Source organism: Cydia strobilella, chromosome 13, assembly GCF_947568885.1.
Source record: "Cydia strobilella chromosome 13, ilCydStro3.1, whole genome shotgun sequence".
In the NCBI taxonomy this organism is placed as follows: domain Eukaryota; kingdom Metazoa; phylum Arthropoda; class Insecta; order Lepidoptera; family Tortricidae; genus Cydia; species Cydia strobilella.
Window position 1 is genome coordinate 5,007,505 of NC_086053.1, and position 25,468 is coordinate 5,032,972.

General features: G+C 40.8%; 2 protein-coding genes across 2 annotated transcripts; one reads left to right on the top strand and one right to left on the bottom strand.

Moving 5' to 3' along the window:
* Positions 1-1,512: 1,512 nt before the first annotated feature.
* Positions 1,513-8,716, bottom strand: LOC134746458 (COP9 signalosome complex subunit 4). Its single transcript, XM_063680846.1, has 9 exons — positions 8,516-8,716; positions 8,364-8,443; positions 7,924-8,075; positions 7,231-7,334; positions 5,805-5,990; positions 5,474-5,592; positions 3,082-3,236; positions 2,075-2,291; positions 1,513-1,654 (listed from the first exon to the last, which is right to left on the bottom strand). The coding sequence occupies exons 1-9, from the start codon at positions 8,596-8,598 to the stop codon at positions 1,521-1,523; spliced, it is 1,230 nt and encodes a 409-aa protein (XP_063536916.1). The 5' UTR covers positions 8,599-8,716; the 3' UTR covers positions 1,513-1,520.
* Positions 8,717-9,098: 382 nt separating this feature from the next.
* On the top strand, positions 9,099-24,619 carry LOC134746891 (protein lin-54 homolog; the record flags this gene model as incomplete). Its single annotated transcript, XM_063681463.1, has 21 exons — positions 9,099-9,579; positions 9,859-10,006; positions 10,226-10,308; positions 11,810-11,935; positions 13,053-13,257; positions 13,579-13,694; positions 13,819-13,885; positions 14,033-14,151; positions 14,376-14,484; positions 14,660-14,742; positions 14,857-14,931; positions 15,357-15,480; positions 15,778-15,873; positions 17,876-17,943; positions 18,855-19,133; positions 19,251-19,370; positions 20,103-20,190; positions 20,932-21,139; positions 22,250-22,361; positions 22,731-22,852; positions 24,004-24,619. Coding segments are annotated over exons 1-21 (3,012 nt in total), but the record flags the coding sequence as incomplete, so codon positions are not given.
* Between the last annotated feature and the right edge of the window lie 849 nt (positions 24,620-25,468).

Here is a 25,468-nt window from a genome sequence, read left to right on the forward strand (position 1 = left end):
ATTATCATTGTTTTGTTTAAATAACTGCAGCTTTATACCATAGCTGTAGTTACCAACCAAGCTGTGGCAGGGGTGCGAAATTCCTCGCTTTGGGCAAACGGCAAACCCGGCTCAGCATCGCTCCGAGCAATTATTAGGGTTGGCACAACTTGACGTCCCTTTGCGTTCACGACCACAGATAAGATAATGACTAGAATTTTAACAACCCTAAATAGCCGAGAGGGATAGTGCCATATATTAGAAAGGGATAGCATGATTAGACCCTGAACCGTTGTCAAACATTATTTATTCTGTGGCAGTGGATAGAAATTTGGTGTTGCTAACTTTATACAGCGGGTGCGGTATTCCCATCTCTCGATTATCTGATTACAATAAAGTAAGTTTGTAGCTTGTTGATATTAAGCGCGGGAGCGCGGGATACATGGGCGAACAGCACACTAGTTAGTTACTCGCGTGTAACTGGCGTGGACTACTTCCAATGAAGTTGTTATTGTGCGTTGGCACATACCTATGCCGGTGGAACCGCATGCTTCTTTATAGCGTTGTTTATTCACACGATGAGAATACATCTCGCAAAAAAGAGTAGAAATTAAAAAGTGACAACACTGTAATGTCCTCCCTTTCAAATCAATCTAAGAAAAAAGGGACGACACTACAATGTTGCCGCTTTTTCAATTCTACTCTTTTTTGCCAGGTTGTACTTCTGCACAAACTTGGTGCAAGACTCCTGGAGCATAAAAATCGCGCAAGCAGAATATGCGCTTGTTACATGCTCCGTGTGCAAGCGCCATAATTTAAAATGCATGGTATAATAAATTGCTATTCCAATAACGTAATAATACTGACAACAGCCCTATGGGCGCTAGCATGGCGCTAGTCTTGCACATAGCTAATATGACGTTGCAGTTCCCATACAAATTGCTGTCTGGTTGCAGTCCGTCTGTATCGATCTTTAGAGTCTGGCTAATGAAAGTTGAACCTGATAAAACGCGGCATTTTAAATAATTTTCATATTCTATAAATCATAAAAAGTATAAAAATTATGCAATCCTTGTAATCAAAGAGCCGCCTGGTACAGATTATTTTGAAATAGCCGCGTTTTTTTAGGTTCAACTTTCATTAGCCAGACTAGTTCAGATCGTTTTAAGTGGTTCTGACAGGGATATAATTTAGGAAAAGGAGAGGAAGGATGTCAAATTGAATAAAGGTATTTTTTTGTTAGATGGTTAAAAAGAAAACTAGAGTTAGACCAAGAGAAGTCTGCAACGATTTTGATAGCACACGCAGTGCGACATTTATACGTCATAATTTCATAGAAGTTTGACGTTTAAAATAACACTTGCACTGCGTGTGCTATTAAATCGGTGCAGACTTCTCTTGGTTCAACTCTATTACGTATGTGTATTTTATATTTAAGCAAGGATTACATCACTGGTTCGTCTAGGCTAGACAAGTTGCTGCAGGGGTACACAACCTTTCTTACATCAATTTTCCTGTGAATAAAATTCCTGCCTTCACGATTACTGTATCATCTCCTCCTCGACGATCTTGGCCATCCACTCGGGCTCGGCGGCGCCGATCTTCTCGATGAGGCTGTTCACCTGGTAGCACAGGCTCTGGATTTGCTTGTCCCACTGCGGGAGGATCTCGCGGGCTGTGTGAAGTACGAATTATTTAGTTAGAGTCAATCAAATCAGACTCACGATAGAAATAAAATATTTTGTAATCAACAAAAGCTCAAAAAAGAGTCTCCGTATTTTACCAACTTTCCAAGAATACATTTTAAATATGATTATAATTTTTGGTTATTTTTATTGTGTAATTTTTCTTTTTAGCTAAGTGCAACATATACTCGGTGATCGGCCGAATAGTACGCAACATTCGGCCGAATACCGAATATTCGGCAAAGTGGCCGAATATGCCGAATACCGAATAGTTGCCGAATATTCGTGTCATCTCTAGTCGCGACAGGTTATTCTTACTAGTTAGGATTTTTTTTTCCCAGTAGTTAACCAGTGGTAACAACTTGGTGGGAATAACCCGTCGCTTGCCCCAGATTGCTTGCAAAACTAACTTTCAAAGTGCACTCTCGCACTGATCTGGTCGATGTGTCCGTTCATGCGCTGCTCGGAGATCATGTGCGCGGCGATGCGCTCGGCGCGCGGCGGCGGCGTCTCCAGCAGCGCGCCCAGCTCCTCGAACGTGATGTTGTTGTACAGCTTGCTGGCCGACAGCAGGTTGTGCTCGAACACGGCGCGGTCCAGGATCGACGACCCGTCCGGCGTCGTCGCCTATACACACACACACACACACGACACATGATATCGGAAGGCACCTATGAGAAAAACAGCTGCAGGAGAGTGCCATATTATGGCATCAAGTCCGCCTTTTTGCGTTATCTATCGTTTTTTAGTAATAACTATTTATTAAATGAACCGATAAATACAGAAAAACACATAGTTATGTCTCACATTTTACTTTCACCCGATTTCGGATCGGGCAATGTGAAAACGCTCTTAGTGTGCGGATTTAACCTTTTTGACGTCGTGTCAAACACAAAAGCTGTCACTCGGACGCCACGTCACCGAAATGTCAACACTGAAATTGAACTTTATGCACATGCACGTAGGTCTATGTTGCTCTGTGATCTGTGACGGATTAATCGGTCTTTGGCGTTGGACTGCGGTGCCGATATATCGGTCATTGGCGTCCAAAAGGTTAAGCGGCGGTCTCGACGCCAGCGAGCAGCGCCGGGGACTCCGGCGTCCAGGAATGAACGATCGTTGCTGCTGTCGTAAACAATGAGATTTGAGGAGAACAGTGAGGGAATGCCGCCGGGACAGTAACCTGCAGCTTCAACTTCAGAGAACTGGGCTGAATGAACGCGACACGTGATCGACCGCCTGCTTCCGGCCGGGCGTCCCTACACTACATCTACATCTGCTGCTGTCGTCCAAAGCGGCATATCATTCGAGTCTATACATTTTAATCTAAACCTAAACGCTTGAGCCGAATGTATTCAGACTGCTTTCAACACTATGTTGCTTTAACTTAAGGTTCTAAATAGATAAAACAATCAACCTTTTGATGCGTCTGCATTAGAGCTTCAAATTCTTGCAGCTCGGAGCGGCGGATGATGCGGTCCAGGTACATCTTCTCCAGGATGGAATACGCGGGTAGTTGCTGGCAGCGCTCATCCTTGAATAGGGTGGCTAACATTCTGGATCTTTGCTGACCTGGAAAACAATCCAGCTTTACACATTGTACCATCGCCCACACTGTTCACTGTCCATCGGTAAACCTTATTACAAAAAGGTCCACCGATGTACCAATCTCTGTAAACATGTTTTTTTTTTTTTTTTTTTTATGAATTTATTCATATAATACAGTTACACAGTTACACATATACTATAAATGCGCCAAACTGGAGTAACCAGTTTGTTGGCGCGCCGCGCTCAATTCTTACTTAATTAAATGTTTACATTTGTGACTTATTCTATTGTTAGTAGAAGAGAAGGAAAAGAAAGCATGCATTTATTTATGTTAGAATAATTTTACATTTTATGTACGTTTGTTGTTAATATATTTTAATACGCACATGTTAGGTTTGTACACTGATCTTATACATTTTTAGGTAAGTATGTTTCCAACATCTCGATTTTTAATTTTCTTTTAAACGCTGCTTTGGTAATATTTTCATTTACAGACAGAAATCGTATGTTGTTATAGATTCTAGGAGTTATATAATGTAGTGTTCTTTCCCCATAGTAATTACAACTTTGTGGTTCGAGATATTGTGGTCTTCTGTCCTCTCTTAATGACCTATTGTTTAGCTGTCTTGGTATTTTATGGTCGTTGCACCCATATTGGTCCACGGCCATAAGATACCTAAACTTTTCTTGAACAGGGAGGACCCCACACTTCCCATATAGCTGATCGTAGTCGCCTTTACACTCATTCTTTTCTTTTTTACATACAAGCATTTTTTAAAATCTTATTTGTAACGATTTAATCTTGCTAAGATAGGTAGGAAAAGTCCTCCCATACACACTTAGACCGTAGGTTATTAATGATTCGACTAGCGCATGGTAAACAACAAACAGTGTTTTTTTGCTGACTACGTTTTGAAGGTGGTAAAACTTCCCTATCAGTATTCTAAGTTTATTACATAGGTAGTAAATATGGTTTTTCCAGCTAAAGTTGATATCCACAGTTAGCCCAAGATATTTATACTCATTTACGGATTCTAGTTGCGTACAAGTACATGCAGTTTGTTCATTATGGAGGCAACTGTAGGTATGACCAATAATTGATATTTGTAAACCTTTTTTTTGGATGTACGGTGAGCATACGTGCATTATTTTCGTTTTGTTTATGTTTAAGATAATTCCGTTGTCATGTGACCACATTAGAATATTATCAAAATCGATTTGCATTTTTCTTTGGACTTCACGTAGATCCTTGTGTGCGTATATCAGACATGTATCATCAGCATACATGTATGTTTGGCAGTACTGTATGACATTACTTAGGCTGTTGACGTGCATGATGTATCCAACCGGACCATAAGCTGACCCAGTCGGCACACCAGACGTCACGCGCGCAAGCTCACCGGACACTCCATTTACAAGTCTGCAGCATTCTGTCACTTAGGTAATTTTTAAAGAAAGTATTTACTGGACCTTGAATTCCGCATTCCGACATCGACTGTAATAAGAGATTATGGTCCAAAGTGTCGAATGCCTTTTTGAAGTCAATAAATAACATACCAACATGCATTCTCTCATTAAGATATCCATTAACAGTGTCTGCAAATCGGGACAATGCCGTTATTGTACTTCGGCCTGGCCTAAACCCATGCTGTGCATCTGCAATAATGCCGTTTGTTTCTAAAAAAGTACTGATCTGTTCAACTAAAACTTTCTCGACAATTTTATTGATTATGGACAGAATGGCTATAGGCCGGTAGTTAGTATAATCGAGGTGGCTACCTTGTTTGTAAATCGGCCTTATTATGGCAGTTTTTAGCTGAGGTGGATACTCACCTGACAAAATACACATATTCACGAACTTGGCTAGGACACCACCTATTTGGTGTTTTATAAATTTTAAGTCTGTTTATAAACTAGGATGATGAAACATTGTTGCATAAACATGTTGCTGTGTTCCCCACTTTAGGTGGAGAACAAGACGAAACATTCAGTGTGGACTGCCAAGTTTCAGAAACAGTGCTTACGGTAAACTTGTTGCGAAACATGATGATCCAATTCATAAACAGTTTATTAACAAATGTTGCCTAATGAATACCCGGTCTTGTGTGTTGCTGTTTGTACTACAAATGTTGTAACAAAGCAGATTGCAAAACCAGTGTTTGTCAGAAAACATTATTGACACTAATGTTTGGGAATCACATAGTATACGAAGAGGGCAACATTTTCATAGAATGTGACAACATTTTCATAGAAATGGTTACCTGCGGAGGCCAACACGGTGCAGATGAGAGCGTTGCGGAGGCACGTCATGCGCTCGTCCTCGTGGATGATATTGCGGTACGAGAGCTCGTTGTATCTCTGCGCCGCTTCTATGAATTTTCTGTGGAACGAAGCATTGAAGTAATTTTTACGAATTACTTACAGAAAGAATGATATATGCTAGAAAGCACAAAAATTTGTTTGATCGTGTATTTCCGTAAACTTAATTTCATGATCACTGTGTAGCAATTATCTACAGGAAACAAAACCTATTAATTTGTTTAGTCGTAAAATTTCCTGGGGTCTGCATTTAAAAATAAAGTATTTACTAACCTCCTGTAATCCAAGACTCGTGCGTAGCACACTTTGTAATAAATCTGCAGCTGTTCATTGGTTGTCTCCGCCTGCAGCAGCGAAGCCCTGTTGACGTAGGCCTCCGCTTGCACGGGGTCATCCACCTCCAGGTAAAGGCGCGCGATTTTCAGGTAGGTCTCTAGTTTGTAATCTACTGAGTACTGCCTGAAATAAAATTAAGAAAAGGTGTCCAAGGGCTGGGATCGAGCGAGTGTCTTCTGCATTCGGGGAAGTGGCTACATTTCTTTGGTCTAACTTGTTTAGCTAAATTTTGTAAACTGAATTCAAACTGTAAGATATATTTTCATACTCTTGGCATTTCTTTCTGTATGTTTGTTGTGTATCTTAAAAATTGACCCATTTTTATGATTTTTAGGGTTCCGTATCTCAAAAGGAAAAAACGGAACCCTTATAGGATCACTCGTGCGTCTGTCACAGCCTATTTTCTCCGAAACTACTGGACCAATTAAGTTGAAATTTGGTACACATATGTAAGTTTGTGACCCAAAGATGGACATGTAACGTAAACATATTAATTTTAAACACGGGGGCCACTTTTGGGGGGTAAATGAGAAAATTAAAAAATAAAGTTTGTCAAACTATATCGTGTTACATATCAAATGAAAGAGCTCTTTGTGAGAATCTCAAATATATATTTCTTTATAATTTTAAAGTAAATAGTTTAGAAGTTATTCAAGAAAATAGGCAAAAAATGACCATTCCCCCCCACCCCCCTTTATCTCCGAAACTACTGGGTCAAAAATTTTGAAAAAAATACACAAAATAGAACTTTACCTATAGATCACCGGAAAACCTATTAGAAATGTGCAGTCAAGCGTGAGTCGGACTTAATTACTTAGTTTTTGATCCGACCCCTACGAGACATTTCACATAAAAGATACATTGTTTAAATTGTGTAATGTACGAAACCCTTGGAACGCGAGTCCGACTCGCACTTGGCCGGTTTTTTTTCACAATAAATCTGATATGGTTGCAGTGATATAAAGGAAGAAACTATAAGGGGGTATTCAGAAAAAATGGTGCCATTTACTTTTTTTCGAAAACTTTTAGGTTAGTTACACTCAGAATCACGAGTACTATTGAATGAGACAAAGAAAAAAAGTGTCCCCAGTTTTTCATACAAATTTTGGGTGTCAGTTTTGTAACGGTCCATACAAAATGTATGTGAAAATGCGTTTCAAAACTGTCAGTTTTTAGGGGACAAATTTTTTTTATTTTTAAATTGATAGTCCTCGTGATTCTGAGTAGAAATTACCCAAAAGTTGATAGACTTTCGAAAAAAAGTAAATGGTACCATTTTTTCTGCAAACCCCCTTATAGTTTCTCCCTTTATATTACTTCACTTTTAAGTGAAAATGTCCATAATAATAATTGATGAGCATACTTTTGTCCAGTTTCTAAAGGAATTCCAACTAATACATTAGCAGCTTCCTTCCAGTTTTGGTTGCGTTCATAAATGTCAGCCAAGTGTTGTCTGATGCTTGCGACCTGCACACAAATGATAAAAGGTTGTGAGAGATTTTGTTTAAAGTATAATTGAAGTTTCTGTAGGGCTTAGTCAATTTGTGTTAGAATGTCCTATAGGTAATACTTATTAATTTATTTTTCAAATTTGAGGTACATGTGTAAAGACTGTAAAGTGACCTGAATACTTTAGTTAGGCTGTATTAAAGGTTTCAAAATAATAATAAATTAATTAGTACAATCAGACAATATTACACAAATCAAGACAGTCACATTCACATAGTAAACTAAAAAGGCTTGTGTGTGGGACTTGTGGGTTCTAGATGACAATATACAACAAATAAATACCTTAACTTAACACATAGAACACATCCATATCTCATCAACAAATATCTATTATTAATTTTTGTTAAACTTGCAAAAAAACAGAATTTTTAAAAACTTGCATTAAATGTAAAGGGCAGTAATTTCAGGAAAAAGATACATCCTGATGGCTGTCAATAATTAGCATACAGACATTAAAGATGTAATTTGAAATAATTAAGTTTGATAACCTACAAAGTTGTACAAGGACCTCTGAATACTTCAAGATAAAGCTATTTTATTTTATTACCTGTTCTTCAAATGAAATGACCCTTGGTTGTATGACATCTAATGCATAGTGTGAGACGTCCTGTGACACAGGGTCTGGCAACAGGGCCAAATGTGTACTGACATCCGTGAGCAGCTGTCGGGAGATCACCAGGCTCACATTTTCATTCACAACTGAAAAACATTTTTATTGTAAGGTAAATATACCCACTCTAAAAGAGGTTAGTCAGTACATTGATAAACTAATAAAAAATTAAAGGTCTTCAAACATTTAACCCAAAGGTCACTGCCAAGCCTTCGGCTCTCTAGCTCCCTGTTTGTGGCCCAGATAGTATCACTTTTGGCTTTCCCGCTTCCTTTCATAGGCTGGATTAGAAGAGCTGGCAGGTTGGTCTGGAGACCCTTGCTTTACACAGCTACTTACCCTACTGAATTACTTACACTAAAATAATGTACACTTACTTGCTTCCACAAATGCTTTGAGTGAGTCTGCTAAATCACCCTCAGGATTTTTGAGTATCTCCATAAGAACATTGCGATACCTTTAAGAAAAACAAACGATATAAACTGATGTTTAATTTTAATAAAAATAAAAAAATCTAGCCTCAACTTACTTTTCTGCTTGATCTTTGTGTAAACCACCAGAATTTCTCAGTTCATTTAAATACTGCCGGACTGATTGTAAGTTTAGGGGCATCTTGGAAACACTTATTTCTATATAATTAAAGGGATAAATGTCCTTTAATTTGCCGACATTCTACAATTGTATTCTTCAAGTACAATAAAAATAAAATATTACACTATTGCAGTGAGTTTCGTTTTGACTTCTCTTTTTTTTTTTTTTTTTTTTATCGCTCTGTCAGATGATGGTCAGATGAAACGAGCGGTGTCCAAAAATCTGTAAATCGATTTGAAATAGGATACAAATTATAATCGATGGTTTATAATCAAACTAAAAACCGGAACACATCATAACTCTGCTCATCCCTATGAAATTTTTTTTTTGAAAGCATGCGTATGCTTCCATTATGTTGGCATGCTTGAACTAGGCTACGCTGATTAAATTTTGGATATTATATTTGTAGAATAATCAGTGTAGAATAATATTCTCTAATTACATTACAGCTATGGAATGAAGTATCGGTTTGTTTTATTTCAACAGCATTTGTATTTCTATTTATATAATTTTATTTTATTTGGTTTATTACGAACGCACCCAACGCGTCCATTGTTACATTTCTTATGTTGGCTACTCATAAGTTTGACATCCGTATAAAATTGAAAGAAGCGCCATCGGGATTTGTGCAGTTTTATGTTGATAATTTCTTTCGTGTATTGATTAGACGTGGAAAATCATTATCAAATACAAGTTTATAATAGCATTCAAGTGCGTGTGTGAAAACAATACATTATTTTCCATTATAGAGCCGTAAATAATTGTTTAGGTTTGTGACAATTTGTTTTCAACCGTGGCGACTTTGCGAGGGATTTCAGAATATTTGACAATTTAAAATGGCGGCCTCGTTTGAACTCAAAATTGTAAGAGGGTTTTTGATATATTTTGCGTGGTGTTGACCCGGAAAGTGTAGTTAAAGTTGCAGTGTAAAGTGAGAAATATATTTGCTTCAAGATGGATCATAATTTGGATGACTCACTGAATTTGGACAGCGCTATGGGAGTGAGTACTGAAGTTGTTTTGGTTGTGTTTACCACTTTTCCTCATTATTGTTGAGGTGCTGCCGGTATGGACGGATTCTGGTGGTGTTTGCTTTAATGAATGTGAATTAAACAAGAGAGTTTGTGAGTAACTAAGGGTTATAGTTAGGCACATTTAGACCTCAGCTACAGAAATACATTTGTTTTGACATCTACATTTCAAGCTTACAATGTTTTCTTTGTATTGTTATTAATATGTACATGTAAAAATTTATAAAGTTAATGATTAATATAATTTAAGGTGGACTTTGAGCCTCCCGGAGATGTTGTGGTCAGCCAAGCCGACATCTCGCTTGATGCACACTCGCATGAAGCCAACATGTCAATGGAGTTTGAATCCATTGAGGAGCAACCAATGCTTATGGATGCTGAGAGTGAACAAATTATTGGTAAAGTTAACTAATACATCTCTTGTAGCATGCTGCAGTTATTATTTTGAATAAATGTGTACTAACTAAATTATTATTTGTTTTTACTGTCAGTAAGAAAGTTTATTATTTTTAAATAACTATATACATTTGGTATTGTTCCAAAAATTGTACTTTAATTGTAATAAATAAAACCTGGTAACAAATTCTGTCACATAATATTTATATGTGATATTTCAGGTTATTCCGATGACCAGTTCAATCTTCAGGATTTTCAGCACCATGATGATCACACGGGTGCCAACACAACTGTAGTCTCCAGTGTATGTATTAACAATAATATTATTCAGATTGCACACTAATTTTATTAATTTAAAAGGCCTGCCAAGGCCACGATAGCCTTCAAGGTCAAGAAGCCTACTACTACCAATATCAATATTACATACATAGTACATGCTTGTTATAGAAAAAATAATTAGAAATCTGTATGAAGTCAAATATTGGAAAGTTTTTTTTTATACACTTTCGGTAGTAAGTTGGGTGCGAAATTTGGCAGTGTTAAGCAAATTTGTTGAAATTACTGTCATGTAATACCAAATTAAAACTTACATTAAAATTTTAAATGGTAATGGTAGAAGTGGTGGTGGCCGAGTGGATATGAGCTCCCGACTTTAAATCCGGAGGTCGCGGGTTCAAATCCTGGCTCGTACCAATTAGTTTTTCGGAACTTATGTACGAAATATCATTTGATATTACCACTAGCTTTTCGGTGAAGGAAAACATTGTGAGGAAACCTGCATACACCCGTGAAGAAATTCAAAGGTGTATATGAAGTCCCCAATCCGCATTGGGCTAGCGTGGGGACTATAGCCCAAGCCCTCTCGCGCATGAGAGGAGCCCTGTGCCCAGCAGTGGGACGTATATAGGCGAAATTATTATTATTATAAAAATACAATACTTAATACTTACTTACTGCTAGCCTTTCTCCGCAGACGTTTTGTCTGGTTGCCCTTGGCATAGGCCTCTCCCATATTCCTCCATGAGTCCCTGTCCAGAGCCTGTCTTCTCCAGAAGGCTCCAGCCACCTGCCTGAACTCGTCTTCCCATCTCGTTTTTTGTCTTCCATCATCCCTTTTGTTGCCTTAATAACTAAACTATAACAACTTGTCCTTGGCCTATTAATTGTACAGCATTGAACCATTTAAGCAAACATTATTAATAATAGAAGCTAGCACATTTACAAAAACCGGCCAAGTGCGAGTCAGACTCGCGCACGAAGGGTTCCGTACCATTACGCAAAAAACGGCAAAAAAATCACGTTTGTTGTATGGGAGCCCCACTTAAATATTTATTTTAATATATTTTTAGTATTTGTTGTTATAGGGGCAACAGAAATACATCATCTGTGAAAATTTCAACTGTCTAGCTATCACGGTTTATGAGATACAGCCTGGTGACAGACAGACGGACAGTGAAGTCTTAGTAATAGGGTCCCGTTTTTACCCTTTGGGTATGGAACCCTAAAAAGGTAATAGTTAAGCAAATGCTGCCACAGGATCTCTGTGCAAAAACAGGAGACTTACAAAAGTTCATGTAATACATACAAGTACAAGCTTGTGCCCGCAACTTTGTCTGTGTATGATGATGGTTTCATTATAAATACTATCCTTGGTACTCAAATTCTTTCTTTACCAGTTTTCATCTAAATTGATTCAGCAATTTAAATGTGAAGTAGTAACAGATTGACAGACAGAGTTGCTTTTGTATTTATAATATTACTAAGGAGTAATTGGCTCAGTTCTATAAATGAGTATGTATTTGCAGGAACAGCCTATGTCGCAAGCTAATACATTACTGGATATGCAGTTTGATCAGCAAGTATTTACTTCCACTGCACCAGTTGAAATTAAACCGCAGCATGTGCAGCAGCCAAAAATTATTTCAGTCAAGGTAATTGAGGCTCACATCTCACAGGACCAATTTTGTGGAATATATTAATTAATGTCTGCATTATTTCTATTGTCTTACTTAATTAGGTAATTTTTATATCTAGTTGTCTTATGTCTGTCTCTGTGTTTAGTGTCTTATTGCAGTGTAAGGAAAACCAAGGAAAAGGTAGATAAACTGTAAAAGGTGACAGAGGTATGAAAGAAAAAAAAAATGCTGCACCAACACTTTATTAATGTGATGATGGCAATAATTGCCAAATAAAGTAAGGCTACGCGCGCACTGCGGATTTCTACCGTGCGTTTTTTTTCCCGCAAAATCTGTGAAGTATGCAACCTCCTTGAAGTGCGCGCATTGCGGAAAATAATCTGTATGCGGATTAAAATCTATGGTTTGCTGCAGATTGGTTGCGGTGCGGCGCCGCACGAATTTTTTGCATCCTATGGACTATTGAATACATCCGCGCACTGCGGAAAAAAATCCGTGCGGACACCGGCCGGCAGCCATCCAGTGACGCATTTGTTCTCGCGACACGGTGCTGCGCGGTCATGTCTTCGCCAAGCGTAGTAGTCCGTTTTCAACGTCCGTTCTTAACTTGAGTTGGGACTAGAATGGCAAAACGTGTGGATATGTCACCGCTGTGCGCGTACTGGACACGCACGATTTTTTTTTTCTCTGCGTTTTTAAAAACGCACCGCAACTCGCTGCACCGCAGTGCGCGCGTAGACTAAAATCAGCACAATTTTTAGCTGACCTTTTATTTGGGAAATATTAATGCTACTAACCAAATGTCTTCATTTCAAGAACTTTAGGTGAAAGTAGAGTTGTGCCAATCCCGGTAACATTCCCCATTTTGTATGGGGAAATTTCTCTTCTTCTTCGGTAACATTTTCCATACAAAATGGGTAATGTTACCGGGAACGGCACAACTCTAGGTGAAAGGGAATTCTAGTTGAAAAAATCATTTCATAACGCAGTTTTAACTTTTCATATTAGTACTGGTTTTATTGATCATTTAACTTAAGCATTAGATTGTGCTTAAAATAAATTAGTTCACTCCAATCTGTACATAATGTAGTAACAAACCCAGTGTATTACATTCCAAATGGCTTGGTTTCAGGCTGGTCTACCGCAGCGCATCGCAGCGAAGAAGGAGCCCGTAGTGGTGCACGCCATGCCGCGGCAGGTGGCCATCGCGCCGAAGCCCGTGCCGAAGACGCTGGGGCTCAAGCCACTGACTCTGGCCTCAGCGAGGTCCCCGCAGCTCGTCAAGAAGGTCTCGATCGCCAGCGTCACGGGAACTACGCAAGGGAAGAGTGTTTTGGGTTAGTTGCTTATTTTGTTGGGTAGGTGTGTAATATTTCATTATAGATTATGTCTATATCTATTATTATTATTCAAGCAAGAAGCGCTTAGCTAATTTGCCTCTACTTTTGTCATTTTCAATTCCATAGTTTTTTTTTGAAGTATTTTCTTGTGTAAGTAACATATTTATTGTAAACTGTTGCTTGTCCAATCGAGAGCTTTTCGATTCTTCGTTTGGTTATTTCGTGTGAAGTCTTTTGCGTTTTTGTTATTTGATAATTTCTGTCAATTACACAGTGCACTTGAAGTGGAATTGTTAAATTTTGAAATATAATTTTCAGCTCAAATAGGCAAGCAGTTGGTGATGGTCCCCGGCACCAACCAGAAGATCAAGTTGGTGGCAGCCCCGAGTGGAGTTTCCAACATACAGTACATACGAGCCAACCCAAATGATCACGTAATATTTCATAAAATAGTGATTCTCGTATTAAACATTTTTTTTTAAGTTGAGAAAAGTTTTAATAACAATTTTAATAACAAAAAAAAAAGTTATTCACATAACTTTACGATTTTTTTTGCAGGCCCAACTAATTACTACCAAAAATATATCTGGAGCAAAGCCAATGTTAACGAAATTCATCATACAAGGTTTGTATCTATTATGTTATTGAATTGGTAAATTGAGGCATTTTTTATGAAAAGGGACCTTATTGTCGATGGCGCTTACGCCGCACAGCGTCGCGATTTATATCGGAGCATGTATTATAAGTTTGTGTGTTACGTTTTACATTACAGGGCAGAGTGGCGACCCCTCGAACCAGCCGGCGGTGATCACGAAGCTGGTGTCGGCGGCGCCGCAGGCTCGCTTCGTCACCATGACGCAGAAGACCGTGCCCATCTCCATGCCCAACAAGGTACAACAACTAAATCACTGTACTGAAGGACATAACAATCTGGCCCTTAGGAATAAAGTCCATCTAAGCAAACTTTGCACCAATTTGAACAGAACAGAACAAAGTAAGGGGGTGTCTCAGGAAAAAAACGTCAAAAAGTAGCCGAAATAATAATAATTAATTAATATTTGGAAGTGAAATCAAAATGAATAAATTTTGTAAATGTCACGATTTTTTTTTTATAGGTTTTCGTCGCATCACCGACAAAACAGACGGTGCGGATAACGAAAAAGCAACACATCGTCGAGATCAAATCGCCCAACACCGCCAAACTTATACCGACGTCACAAACAGGTAATATAGGTACGTTCGTTTATATCATAATCGACATTGTTCATTGACCATTCATAAAACTTATTGTGACGAATAATATAAGGTTTACGAATTGGTCATACATGGTTTAGATGGTAATAATATTTATATTATTTATTATACGAATTGTACTTAATAACATTTCCTTTTTTTGTAGGGGGTACAAAGAAAGTGGTCATCACTGCGACTCCCACACAAAATGTTATTCTCAAAACTACTGCTCCGCCTAAAACTCCACAGGTCAATATTAATAAGTTTGTTTTTATTTTTTGTTTTAAACAGCTTTATACCAACTTTATACTCATAAAGTGTGATTATCAAACAAACAATTGTAATGGCGTGTTCTGTTTTTAGGTCAATAAGGATGGGAACATAACTGTACAAGGCCAGAGAACGCAACTGCATCAGATAAATGTTCCAGGGAAAGGCGTAAGTGGAAACAAACATCGTTTTCTACGAGTACCAATTTTTTTTTATTAATGTGTAAATTGTAGGAAACCGGGTATCAAATGCGGTGATTTATTTCGGAGTCTGTTAAAGCAGCCTAGCCTCTGTAATGACCATTAAAAGAATAGTACTGTTCTAAGTGTGTGGTAATGTGTGAGAGGACGTCTTGTGTCTTAGTATTTTCATATTATATCAAGTTAATAACCGATCAAGATCCCTTCACTAAGGGTCGGTTGCACCAAACTGTCTGTCACCATAAAAGAGTTCGCTTAATTTTATTGTACGAGGATTTTCATAGTTCTCTGCTGAGTGATGTTGATCAGTCTGTCAAATGCGGCTGTTGCAACTGGGCCTAAAAATTCCAAATAGTTTCCTTCAAGTGATAATGTCTGGTGTGTGTGGTGTAGATCCAGTACATCCGGCTGGTGACGAGCGGCGCGCACCCGGGCACGGGGACGGGCACGGGAGCAGTGCGGCTCAAGCCCACGCCCACGCCCATGCCCAAGGCCGTCATGCTCACCGACGCCAAAGGTAAGGCTTTACCTGTTACACCGGGGCCAGATTGCCACCGACGGTGACCTGTTGGCTACGGTCCCTAGGGTTACTAGTTGATTACGTACGGAATTCTAAATAATTCTAAAGTCCCAAGTTCGATTGCTATAGATGTAATGTTTCGACTAATTCTCACCCTATCGGCGTGCTATCGTACAACTATGAAGCTTATATTATATGTCGTTTTCGAAAGTGTTCAAGTGAGTAAATTTTATATGAAATTGTGCAACGGGTTAAAGATGTATTTTAGTGATATAATAATGTAATTGTGTGTAGGAAATGTGCTTCAAATGGCCGCCGAAAAGGTGCAAAGTGGACAACCTCCCCCGCTGGTCATCTCCGGGTCCACTTCCTCCATTAATATTAATAAATGTAAGGGCTTTTTTCTCTATGGAATACTTAAAGGGGCCCACCGACTATCAGTCCGCCGGACGATATCGGCGTGTCAGTAGTTCGGAACTGTAAAAATTTTGTTCTAACTGACAGGCCGATATCGTCCGGTGGACCGATAATCAGTGGGCCCCTTAAGAGAATTAAACGTTCAAAATAATTTATGAAATGAAAAAAACTCCTTTTTGAAAACAATTCTTTAATATTGTCTTCGGTTACCGCGATAGTTACTCATGAAATAAAACTATGAAAACGGATTATATCGCGTATATTGAATTTATAATACATCCCGACGTTTCGAACTCTTTACAGCGTTCGTGGTCAACGGGTGACTGAGGAAAAATTACAAAATGCAAAAATACCCACATACTAAAATAATGAACAATCATAGACTACAAACTTTAAGGCTGGTTGTACATGCAAAATCGGTTCATAAGGCTAGTTATACACTATAATTATTTTTCAAGTAAAGATATATATATATACGCGATAAAAATAAACTATGCCGGCTCCAACCCTACACCACGGACCCGAGAAGATTTAATTCCCTCCTAAATTGTAGGAGGGTATCCCAATATGGGACCGGCAACAAACTCGGCGGGACACATCTTTTCAAAACATCAGAATGTCCAGCATCATCCAACACTACGGTCTCACAGTCTATGTCTCGCTTGCTCCTTTATCAGGTGGACTACAGGATCCCAAGCTGGTGGTAGAGAAAAGCCATCTTCCCTATTAAAGTTTGGATATTTCTTAATCTCAATGGCCTCGCGCAGCATTCTGGGTATGTAACGCTTCTCCTTGGCAAGAACCAGAGGCTTAGAGCCTTAGAGCCTTAGAGGCTTAGAGCCTCTGGTTCTTGCCAAGGAGAAGCGTTACATACCCAGAATGCTGCGCGAGGCCATTGAGATTAAGAAATATCCAAACTTTAATAGGGAAGATGGCTTTTCTCTACCACCAGCTTGGGATCCTGTAGTCCACCTGATAAAGGAGCAAGCGAGACATAGACTGTGAGACCGTAGTGTTGGATGATGCTGGACATTCTGATGTTTTGAAAAGATGTGTCCCGCCGAGTTTGTTGCCGGTCCCATATTGGGATACCCTCCTACAATTTAGGAGGGAATTAAATCTTCTCGGGTCCGTGGTGTAGGGTTGGAGCCGGCATAGTTTATTTTTATCGCGTATATATATATATCTTTACTTGAAAAATAATTATAGTGTATAACTAGCCTTATGAACCGATTTTGCATGTACAACCAGCCTTAAAGTTTGTAGTCTATGATTGTTCATTATTTTAGTATGTGGGTATTTTTGCATTTTGTAATTTTTCCTCAGTCACCCGTTGACCACGAACGCTGTAAAGAGTTCGAAACGTCGGGATGTATTATAAATTCAATATACGCGATATAATCCGTTTTCATAGTTTTATTTCAACAATTCTTTATTTAAAATGGTCTTAATTTTTATTATGTCAGTAGCAGAGGTCGGCGGGGGTGGGCTAATTATTTACATTATAATTTGACATGCCGTACGTCATATTATAAGGCAAATAGCTCACCCCCGCCGACCTCTGGTCAGTAGGTAGGTACCATCGCCCACACTGTTAACTGTACATCGGTGGACGTTATGCCGCTTGTAATAACTAATAACGTCCACCAATGTACAGTTAGGAGTGTTGATGTTTGTACTACAACAACAACACATACGTTTCAATCTTTGAAAATGCTTTTCTATATTTTATATTCTACACTAGCGACCCGCCCCGGCTTCGCACGGGTTCAACTAATTTACACAAAACCTTTACAAATTATACATGTAAACCTTTTCCTCTTGAATCACTTTATCTATTAAAAAAAACCGCATCAAAATCCGTTGCGTAGTTTTAAAGATCTAAGCATACATAGGGACAGACATACATACAGATAGCGGAAAGCGACTTTGTTTTATAATGTGTGGTTGTAATATAGTATGTTATGTTCGTCAGTGTCGGCGCGGCCGCAGAAGCTGGTGCGCATCGCGCCCGTGGGCTCGGCGCCGGCGCTGGCCGCTGCCGTAAGTCATTACTTTATCTCTGTGTCCCTTCCCTGCACACATGTGTCAAACAAAAGTTATATGCAATCAGTAATTATGTGAATGAGAAAAATTAAGACGAAAGTGGTTAACCGTCTTTTCATATTAACGTAATCTCCATTTTTCTATTTGGATATTTTCATTAGTATTGAAAATATTTTGCTACATTTATATTGCGTACTATGGTATTAGTGGTAATATACAAAAAAATGTTTAAAAATATATTGCACAATGTCAATGTCCAGATTTATGCCTACGAATCTTGTCCCGCCGGCGGTAGAAAAGCTCACTGCGCACTTATATGCCAATGCTGATACCAAAGAAATTTCTTCAACACGAAAAAATAGTACAACTTAAACCAATACACCAAAACAATAAAAAAATATTCATTAGGTTTAGAATCCTTGCCTTCGCTTCTTCAAGTTTAATTAACAGAGATCACTTAGAGAAGGAAAAATATTCATATAGCATTACATAAACGTAAAACAATTGTAAATGAATGATTAAAATACATAATTTAAGATATTGATTTCATTTTATTTTACTCCGCTTTTTAAGTCGGTACTTATTTGTAAAATAATTTCTAAGCGAAGACAACCCTAGCGTTGTGTCGCTGTGCGGGGAGTGGCGCGTTGAAGGTCACTCCATTGTATGTTTTAGTAGGTAGATATTTGCGTTTTCTTTGAGAAATAAGTATCTGTTCGTAAGAACTATTATATAATCTGTGCCGTGGGGATTACGTTTGTATGGCGAAGCGGTTGTGCAGTATCGTTTTAATGTTCGATGTAAAATTCGATTTCGTTGTGTACATTTGAGTAACATAGTTATTAAAAAAAATGGTACTTTTTGTGTTTAAAACATACAAGAAATAAAATAAGGAACGTTTTCCCCAGCAACAGTCGAGCACCACCCCTCGGCCCATGCAGAGCCTGCTGGCGCCGCTGTCCCCCGCCCCCGCCCCCGCCCCCGCCCTCGCTCCCGCGCCTCCGCCTACTCCCCCCACCCCCGCCCCCGCCCCCGCCCCCGCCCCCGCCCACGCCCCCGCCCCACAGGACGAGGACGCGGAGGACAGCAAGGCGGCGCTACAAGACCTGCTGCGCGCCGCCCACCACGACCACGACCTACACTCGCCAAGGAACACTGGAGTCGAGGTCGAGTTTGAGAGACAACAAGTGAGTTGACTCTTGTTTTTTTTTACAATTTCTATCTTTCCGCGCCCGGTTATAAAATCCGCCAAGGAATGAAATTCAAACCACTACTAAAAATATAGACATTCCCCAATTTTCCAGAGTGAAGGAGAATCCCGGTCCAACAGCCCCGAGCCGACCCCAGAGTCCTTGGAACCGCTCATCGTCATTCCCAATTATCTTAAACAACAGGAGATACTACCAGATGACTTCACCGTCAGGGTATGTGAAAGATAAATCTAAATATTACGATTAGCATTCAATTTCCCTTTGTAAAATCAAGGCGCATTTGCTAAACGTCCCTTTCGCAGCTTCTAATCGCGAAACATCCCTTTTTGAAAAAATTGTTTGAACTCCTTTATCTCAGCATGTCCCATCAACGAAATAGAAGTTCTAGGAACTATTATAAAATTTAGATTTCATTGTTATTGTTAATATAGTACATTACTACAGAGGCCGGGAAGGAAGGGGTTGCCGGCCGAATAGAACATACGGCCGAACGTAGTGAGGCCGATGAGGCCGACAACCCGTTTTCACGCCGATGTATGTATAGTGCTTTTCTCAAACGATTAATATAGGGTCCTGGATTTTCCCCAGGCTACCACCCCCCACAGTCCTACCGCTCTAATGGCCCTAGTGCCATAGAGCCTGTCAGGTTAAAAAAAATATGTTTTTTTAATAGGCGTATTGGCAGAATGTCATAAACGAACCAAAAAGCAAATATTGCTTAGTTTTTTTTAAATGGCTGAATGCCATGATGCTGTGCCACAATTATATGTGAAATAGAAATTAAAAAAAAAACACTTCCCAGCCTAGGCCTGCAACTTTGTATGAAATTTCATTACAGACCTCTCGCCTAGCTGCGCTTGAAACGTGATACTTCCCAGCCTAATATAAAGAACGTAATATCAATATTACATAGCATGTTTGAGAAAATGAATTTTATTGTTTCAGGACGAAAGGAACAGTTTTCACAACTTCGACATGCAGAACTTCAACTCGTACCAGGCACCGCCCACGCCGCAACCTGTCTCGGAGAGCGGTAAACTTCATTTTATAAACCTACTAGCGACCCGTCCCGCCTTTGCACGGGTGCAATGCTGATCTATTATACATATAATATAAACCTTCCTCTTGAATAACTCTTATCTATTTAAAAAAAACGCATCAAAATCCGTTGCGTAGTTTTAAAGATCTAAGCATAAATAGGGACTATTAGGGGCAGACAGACAGCAGGAAGCGACTTTGTTTTACATGTACTATGTAGTGATTTAAACCTGCGCTAATATTTAAACCTGTGGGTACATTCAAAGTATCGAAATCATTGTAGGTGTGCGTATAATATTCGAAGGTTTTCTTCTTCCAGCATTAGGATTTCACTTGACGGCAACTGAACCATTTAGGAAGAATATCCATTCAAACAAAAAAATAATTTTCCAAATAAGGTCACTTTGAGAAATTGAGGAACATTAAATAAAGTTAAATCCGTTTATTTAAATCCGTTAAAAACGAGCATCAATTGCCTCTGGACCTGAGGCGCACTCGGAAGCGAACATTTTACAGGTTTTAGCACCATTATATCGTCAAGTGACAACCAAAACTCACTATTTGTTACCACAAGTTAATAGCTATAGTGAACCATATTAACACCTAAATAAGGTTGATTTTTGTTAGATTTTTTTTAGTAATTAGTGTTTTGGTTGTCACCTGACGTAATTTGAAAAATACACTGATTATTAACACAACCTATTGACATTTTTCTAAATTATCTTTTTCCTTGCAGACATAATGTCATCAGAGCTAGGCCTACGACCGCGCAAAGCCTGCAACTGCACCAAATCTCAGTGCCTCAAGCTGTACTGCGACTGCTTCGCCAACGGCGAGTTCTGCCACCGCTGCAACTGCAACAACTGCCATAACAACCTCGAGAACGAAGAGCTGCGCCAGAAGGCCATCCGCGGCTGTCTCGACAGGAACCCTAACGCCTTCAGGTAACTGTGAAAGCAGACTATAGTTAGCGTAAAACGACCATATGCCGATTAAATACCGCTATGTCACAATGTGATCAAAGACCTATGTAACTCCGTATAAGATGAATACAGTCTAAGGAAAAAACGTGCCTCGGAAATCGGAAATCAAGAAAATTTGATTCTCGCACAGATGGCGATACCACTAATACCAACCTTTGGCCTATTTTCGGCTAGATGGCGTTGACGGTTTCGTATGTTATTTAACAATTTTAACACATATCAGTGAAAGAACATGGGTCAAAATCAAATCAAATTTTTCAATAAATATTTTTTCATTTTTAATTTTTTCATATACATTTTTTTTTTTAGTTTTAATCGTGTGTCGATACCGTGACTACAAAATTAACTACGACAGTACCCCTTTATCCTATATATTCTCTTTGAAGCCCCTGGCGTCCATCGGCTCGTTGGGTGGACGACATCCGGAAGGTTGCGGGTCACTTCTGGATGAGATTAGCTCAGGACCGGGACAAGTGGCGTACTGGAAGAGAGGCCTATGCTCAGCAGTGGGCGATAAAGGGCTGATATGATGATGATGATTCTCTTTGATGTGATGAAACTCGCATGTCAGTTTTCACATCGTATAAATGTGCCCATACTCTATAAGGCGAGAAAAGTCATACGTTAGGGACATGGTTTGGTCCTTTCCCATGTCAAAAATCGTTTTGGTTAGACAGTGGGAATTTTGTACGTTAGGTACCTTCGGTCTTATAAATTATATGTTAAACTTTACTTTAGCTAAAGTTCATAAGTACTAATTAATATGATATGTTCGGTTACTATTTATAAACCCTTAATAGTTAGTAGCGGGGTCTTCTGTCACAAGTATTTACAATACTTACAAGGAGATTCCAAGCATAAATAAATTGTAAAAAAATTGTAAATTGTACCTAAATACTTATTATCTATTTTGCAACACCACAGTTACTCATTATCCGGCCGGAGTTACACAATTACACATTTCTTCATGTCCATTTATTCGGATATCGATATAAGTCGTCACTCAGTTGACATGCGCAATTATCTCATGTACCTTATGTCATGTGTACTAATATAGCGTTATATTCTCAGGCCAAAGATAGGCAAAGCGAAGAGCGGCGGTCCGGAGATCGTGCGGCGCCACAACAAGGGCTGCAACTGCAAGCGCAGCGGCTGCCTCAAGAACTACTGCGAGTGTTATGAGGTATATTATTCATTTTATAATCTACAGTTTTAGATTTGAAGATTCGGACAGGATTAAGAACTATAACGGTATACCCAACGATCGATTAAGTTTTAACTTTTTTTCTCCGAGACCACGGGGACAACGACGTCCTCGAAACGTCGGATGTAAAGGACCATGGGCAACTTTGTATGGAGCCTGATCCAAAAACGAAATGAAGTACATAGAAATTAGATAAGTATTTCTATGTACTTCATTTGGTTCTATGGGCACCAAGCGGAATACCCTTATTATATTACCCAAGCAATATATAATGGGACGTAAATTTTAGATTCAGTTGAGGGTAAGATGCGTCCCTTAAAGTATACGAATGTAACGTTTCCCTGTCAGGCGAAGATCGCATGCACGGCCATGTGCAAGTGCGTGGGCTGCCGCAACGTGGAGGAGTCGCTGGCGCGCCGCCGCGACCGCCGCGACGCCGTGTTCCGCCCGCAGGCGCTGCCGCACATCAAGTACCTATTACACTTTATATGCTGCGACTTACTTTCTCTTCTTCTTTCCATCCTGTTAGTTACCCTCTGCTGGGGTGGCGGTACTTCCATACAACTTACAAGCCCAAAAGCCGGGCTTGCCTTCCTTAGATGCCTTACCGAAATTACGTAGTGATAAAATCAAAATATAGATTATTTTTAAACCGCGCGCCACATGACCCCGTATCATTAAATTCAAGCCACATCGCTCAGACCGCGGCGCGTGTTGCAATTTTTGCCGTGGCGCCACTTCAAGAAGTCGTAGTCGAAGTCGTAGCTATCCTGCTCGCTCTCGTCGGCTTGCAACCGGGCTTGCTTTTTCATCCCGCTCTAGGCGCTCTAAGCCTACAAACTGCCATAGAACGATGTAACTATTTGTTGGTATGTATAGCAATTTAATAAGGCTATTTAAGCCAGGATTTTGGTGTGAAGTTAGCTGCATTTAAGTTCGCACGAGAGCGCGTTTACTTCAAACTTCAAGCATATTATTATTTAGTTGAGTCGAAAGTAACGAGAGTTCAATTTGTTTAAGTAAATTAATGAATGTGGATTTGTTCGTTTGTTGTGGCGTGTGTATAAGTGTCTAATTCGTTAACAATGGGTTATGTTGTTCCTTGTGCCGGTATGAGATGCGTCCACGTATTACTCAACGAAGGCAAGGTAAAGTCATTAAACTTCGTGGAAAAACGGGATATCATTTCGACGCCAAAACCAACACCCGACTTGTGTATTTCTCAGACATTGCTTATATTATAAAATTCTATCTAGTAATAGTATGCCCTTAGTGCGCTATGATTAGCTCGCTTCGACACACTACCAGATGCATTTGAGTCCGAAGAGTGAAGATTGGTCAGTTATTACGACATTTTTACATATCTGTCGGCTTGCTCTACTCCAAAACCCTAGGCACGCCACTGGTGTAGGGCTCGAATCATATTCTTCCACTGACTCCGGTCCTGGGCAGCTTGGGTAACCTCCTCACACCCCATCCCCGATACACCCAGCTCGACTAACTTTGCATACCTAAATATATTTTTTCTTACTGTTGTAAATGCGGGCTTTGCTCGCCCTCGAATCGACAGTCTCTTCAAAACAGTTTTGTGACAATATAATGAAATCCATAATATTTCCAGTTTTATGACGACGGAGGTGATCGAGGCGGTGACGCAGTGCCTGATCGCGGCCGCGGCCGAGCCCAACAACACGGACATCGCGGTCGTCGACCCCGACCCCGTGCGTGACGTCATCGACGAGTTCAGCCGCTGCCTGCAGGACATCATCAACGCGGCGCACCACTCCGCGCCCATGCTGGACGAGGTACGATCCGTCAGTCATCACCGACCCGTCCGACACGTCATCGACGAGTTCAGCCGCTGCCTGCAGGACATCATCAACGCGGCGCACCACTCCGCGCCCATGCTGGACGAGGTACGATCCGTCAGTCATCACCGACCCGTCCGACACGTCATCGACGAGTTCAGCCGCTGCCTGCAGGACATCATCAACGCGGCGCACCACTCCGCGCCCATGCTGGACGAGGTACGATCCGTCAGTCATCACCGACCCGTCCGACACGTCATCGACGAGTTCAGCCGCTGCCTGCAGGACATCATCAACGCGGCGCACCACTCCGCGCCCATGCTGGACGAGGTACGATCCGTCAGTCATCACCGACCCGTCCGACACGTCATCGACGAGTTCAGCCGCTGCCTGCAGGACATCATCAACGCGGCGCACCACTCCGCGCCTATGCTGGACGAGGTACGATCCGTCAGTCATCACCGACCCGTCCGGACACGTCATCGACGAGTTCAGCCGCTGCCTGCAGGACATCATCAACGCGGCGCACCACTCCGCGCCCATGCTGGACGAGGTACGATCCGTCAGTCATCACCGACCCGTCCGACACGTCATCGACGAGTTCAGCCGCTGCCTGCAGGACATCATCAACGCGGCGCACCACTCCGCGCCTATGCTGGACGAGGTACGATCCGTCAGTCATCACCGACCCGTCCGACATGTCATCGACGAGTTCAGCCGCTGCCTGCAGGACATCATCAACGCGGCGCACCACTCCGCGCCTATGCTGGACGAGGTACGATCCGTCAGTCATCACCGACCCGTCCGGACACGTCATCGACGAGTTCAGCCGCTGCCTGCAAGACATCATCAACGCGGCGCACCACTCCGCGCCCATGCTGGACGAGGTACGATCCGTCAGTCATCACCGACCCGTCCGACACGTCATCGACGAGTTCAGCCGCTGCCTGCAGGACATCATCAACGCGGCGCACCACTCCGCGCCTATGCTGGACGAGGTACGATCCGTCAGTCATCACCGACCCGTCCGGACACGTCATCGACGAGTTCAGCCGCTGCCTGCAGGACATCATCAACGCGGCGCACCACTCCGCGCCCATGCTGGACGAGGTACGATCCGTCAGTCATCACCGACCCGTCCGACACGTCATCGACGAGTTCAGCCGCTGCCTGCAGGACATCATCAACGCGGCGCACCACTCCGCGCCCATGCTGGACGAGGTACGATCCGTCAGTCATCACCGACCCGTCCGACACGTCATCGACGAGTTCAGCCGC

Bases quoted from the DNA above. Each gene is read 5' to 3' on its own strand.
- LOC134746458 (XM_063680846.1), bottom strand. From the start codon at position 8,598: ATGCCCCTAAACTTACAATCAGTCCGGCAGTATTTAAATGAACTGAGA. The intron at 5,991-7,230 runs GTATGCTCATCA...ATTTTATTTCAG, and splicing joins CCTTTAGAAACTGGACAAAA to GCAGTACTCAGTAGATTACA. The intron at 3,237-5,473 runs GTAACCATTTCT...ATTGTTTTCCAG, and splicing joins CACCGTGTTGGCCTCCGCAG to GTCAGCAAAGATCCAGAATG.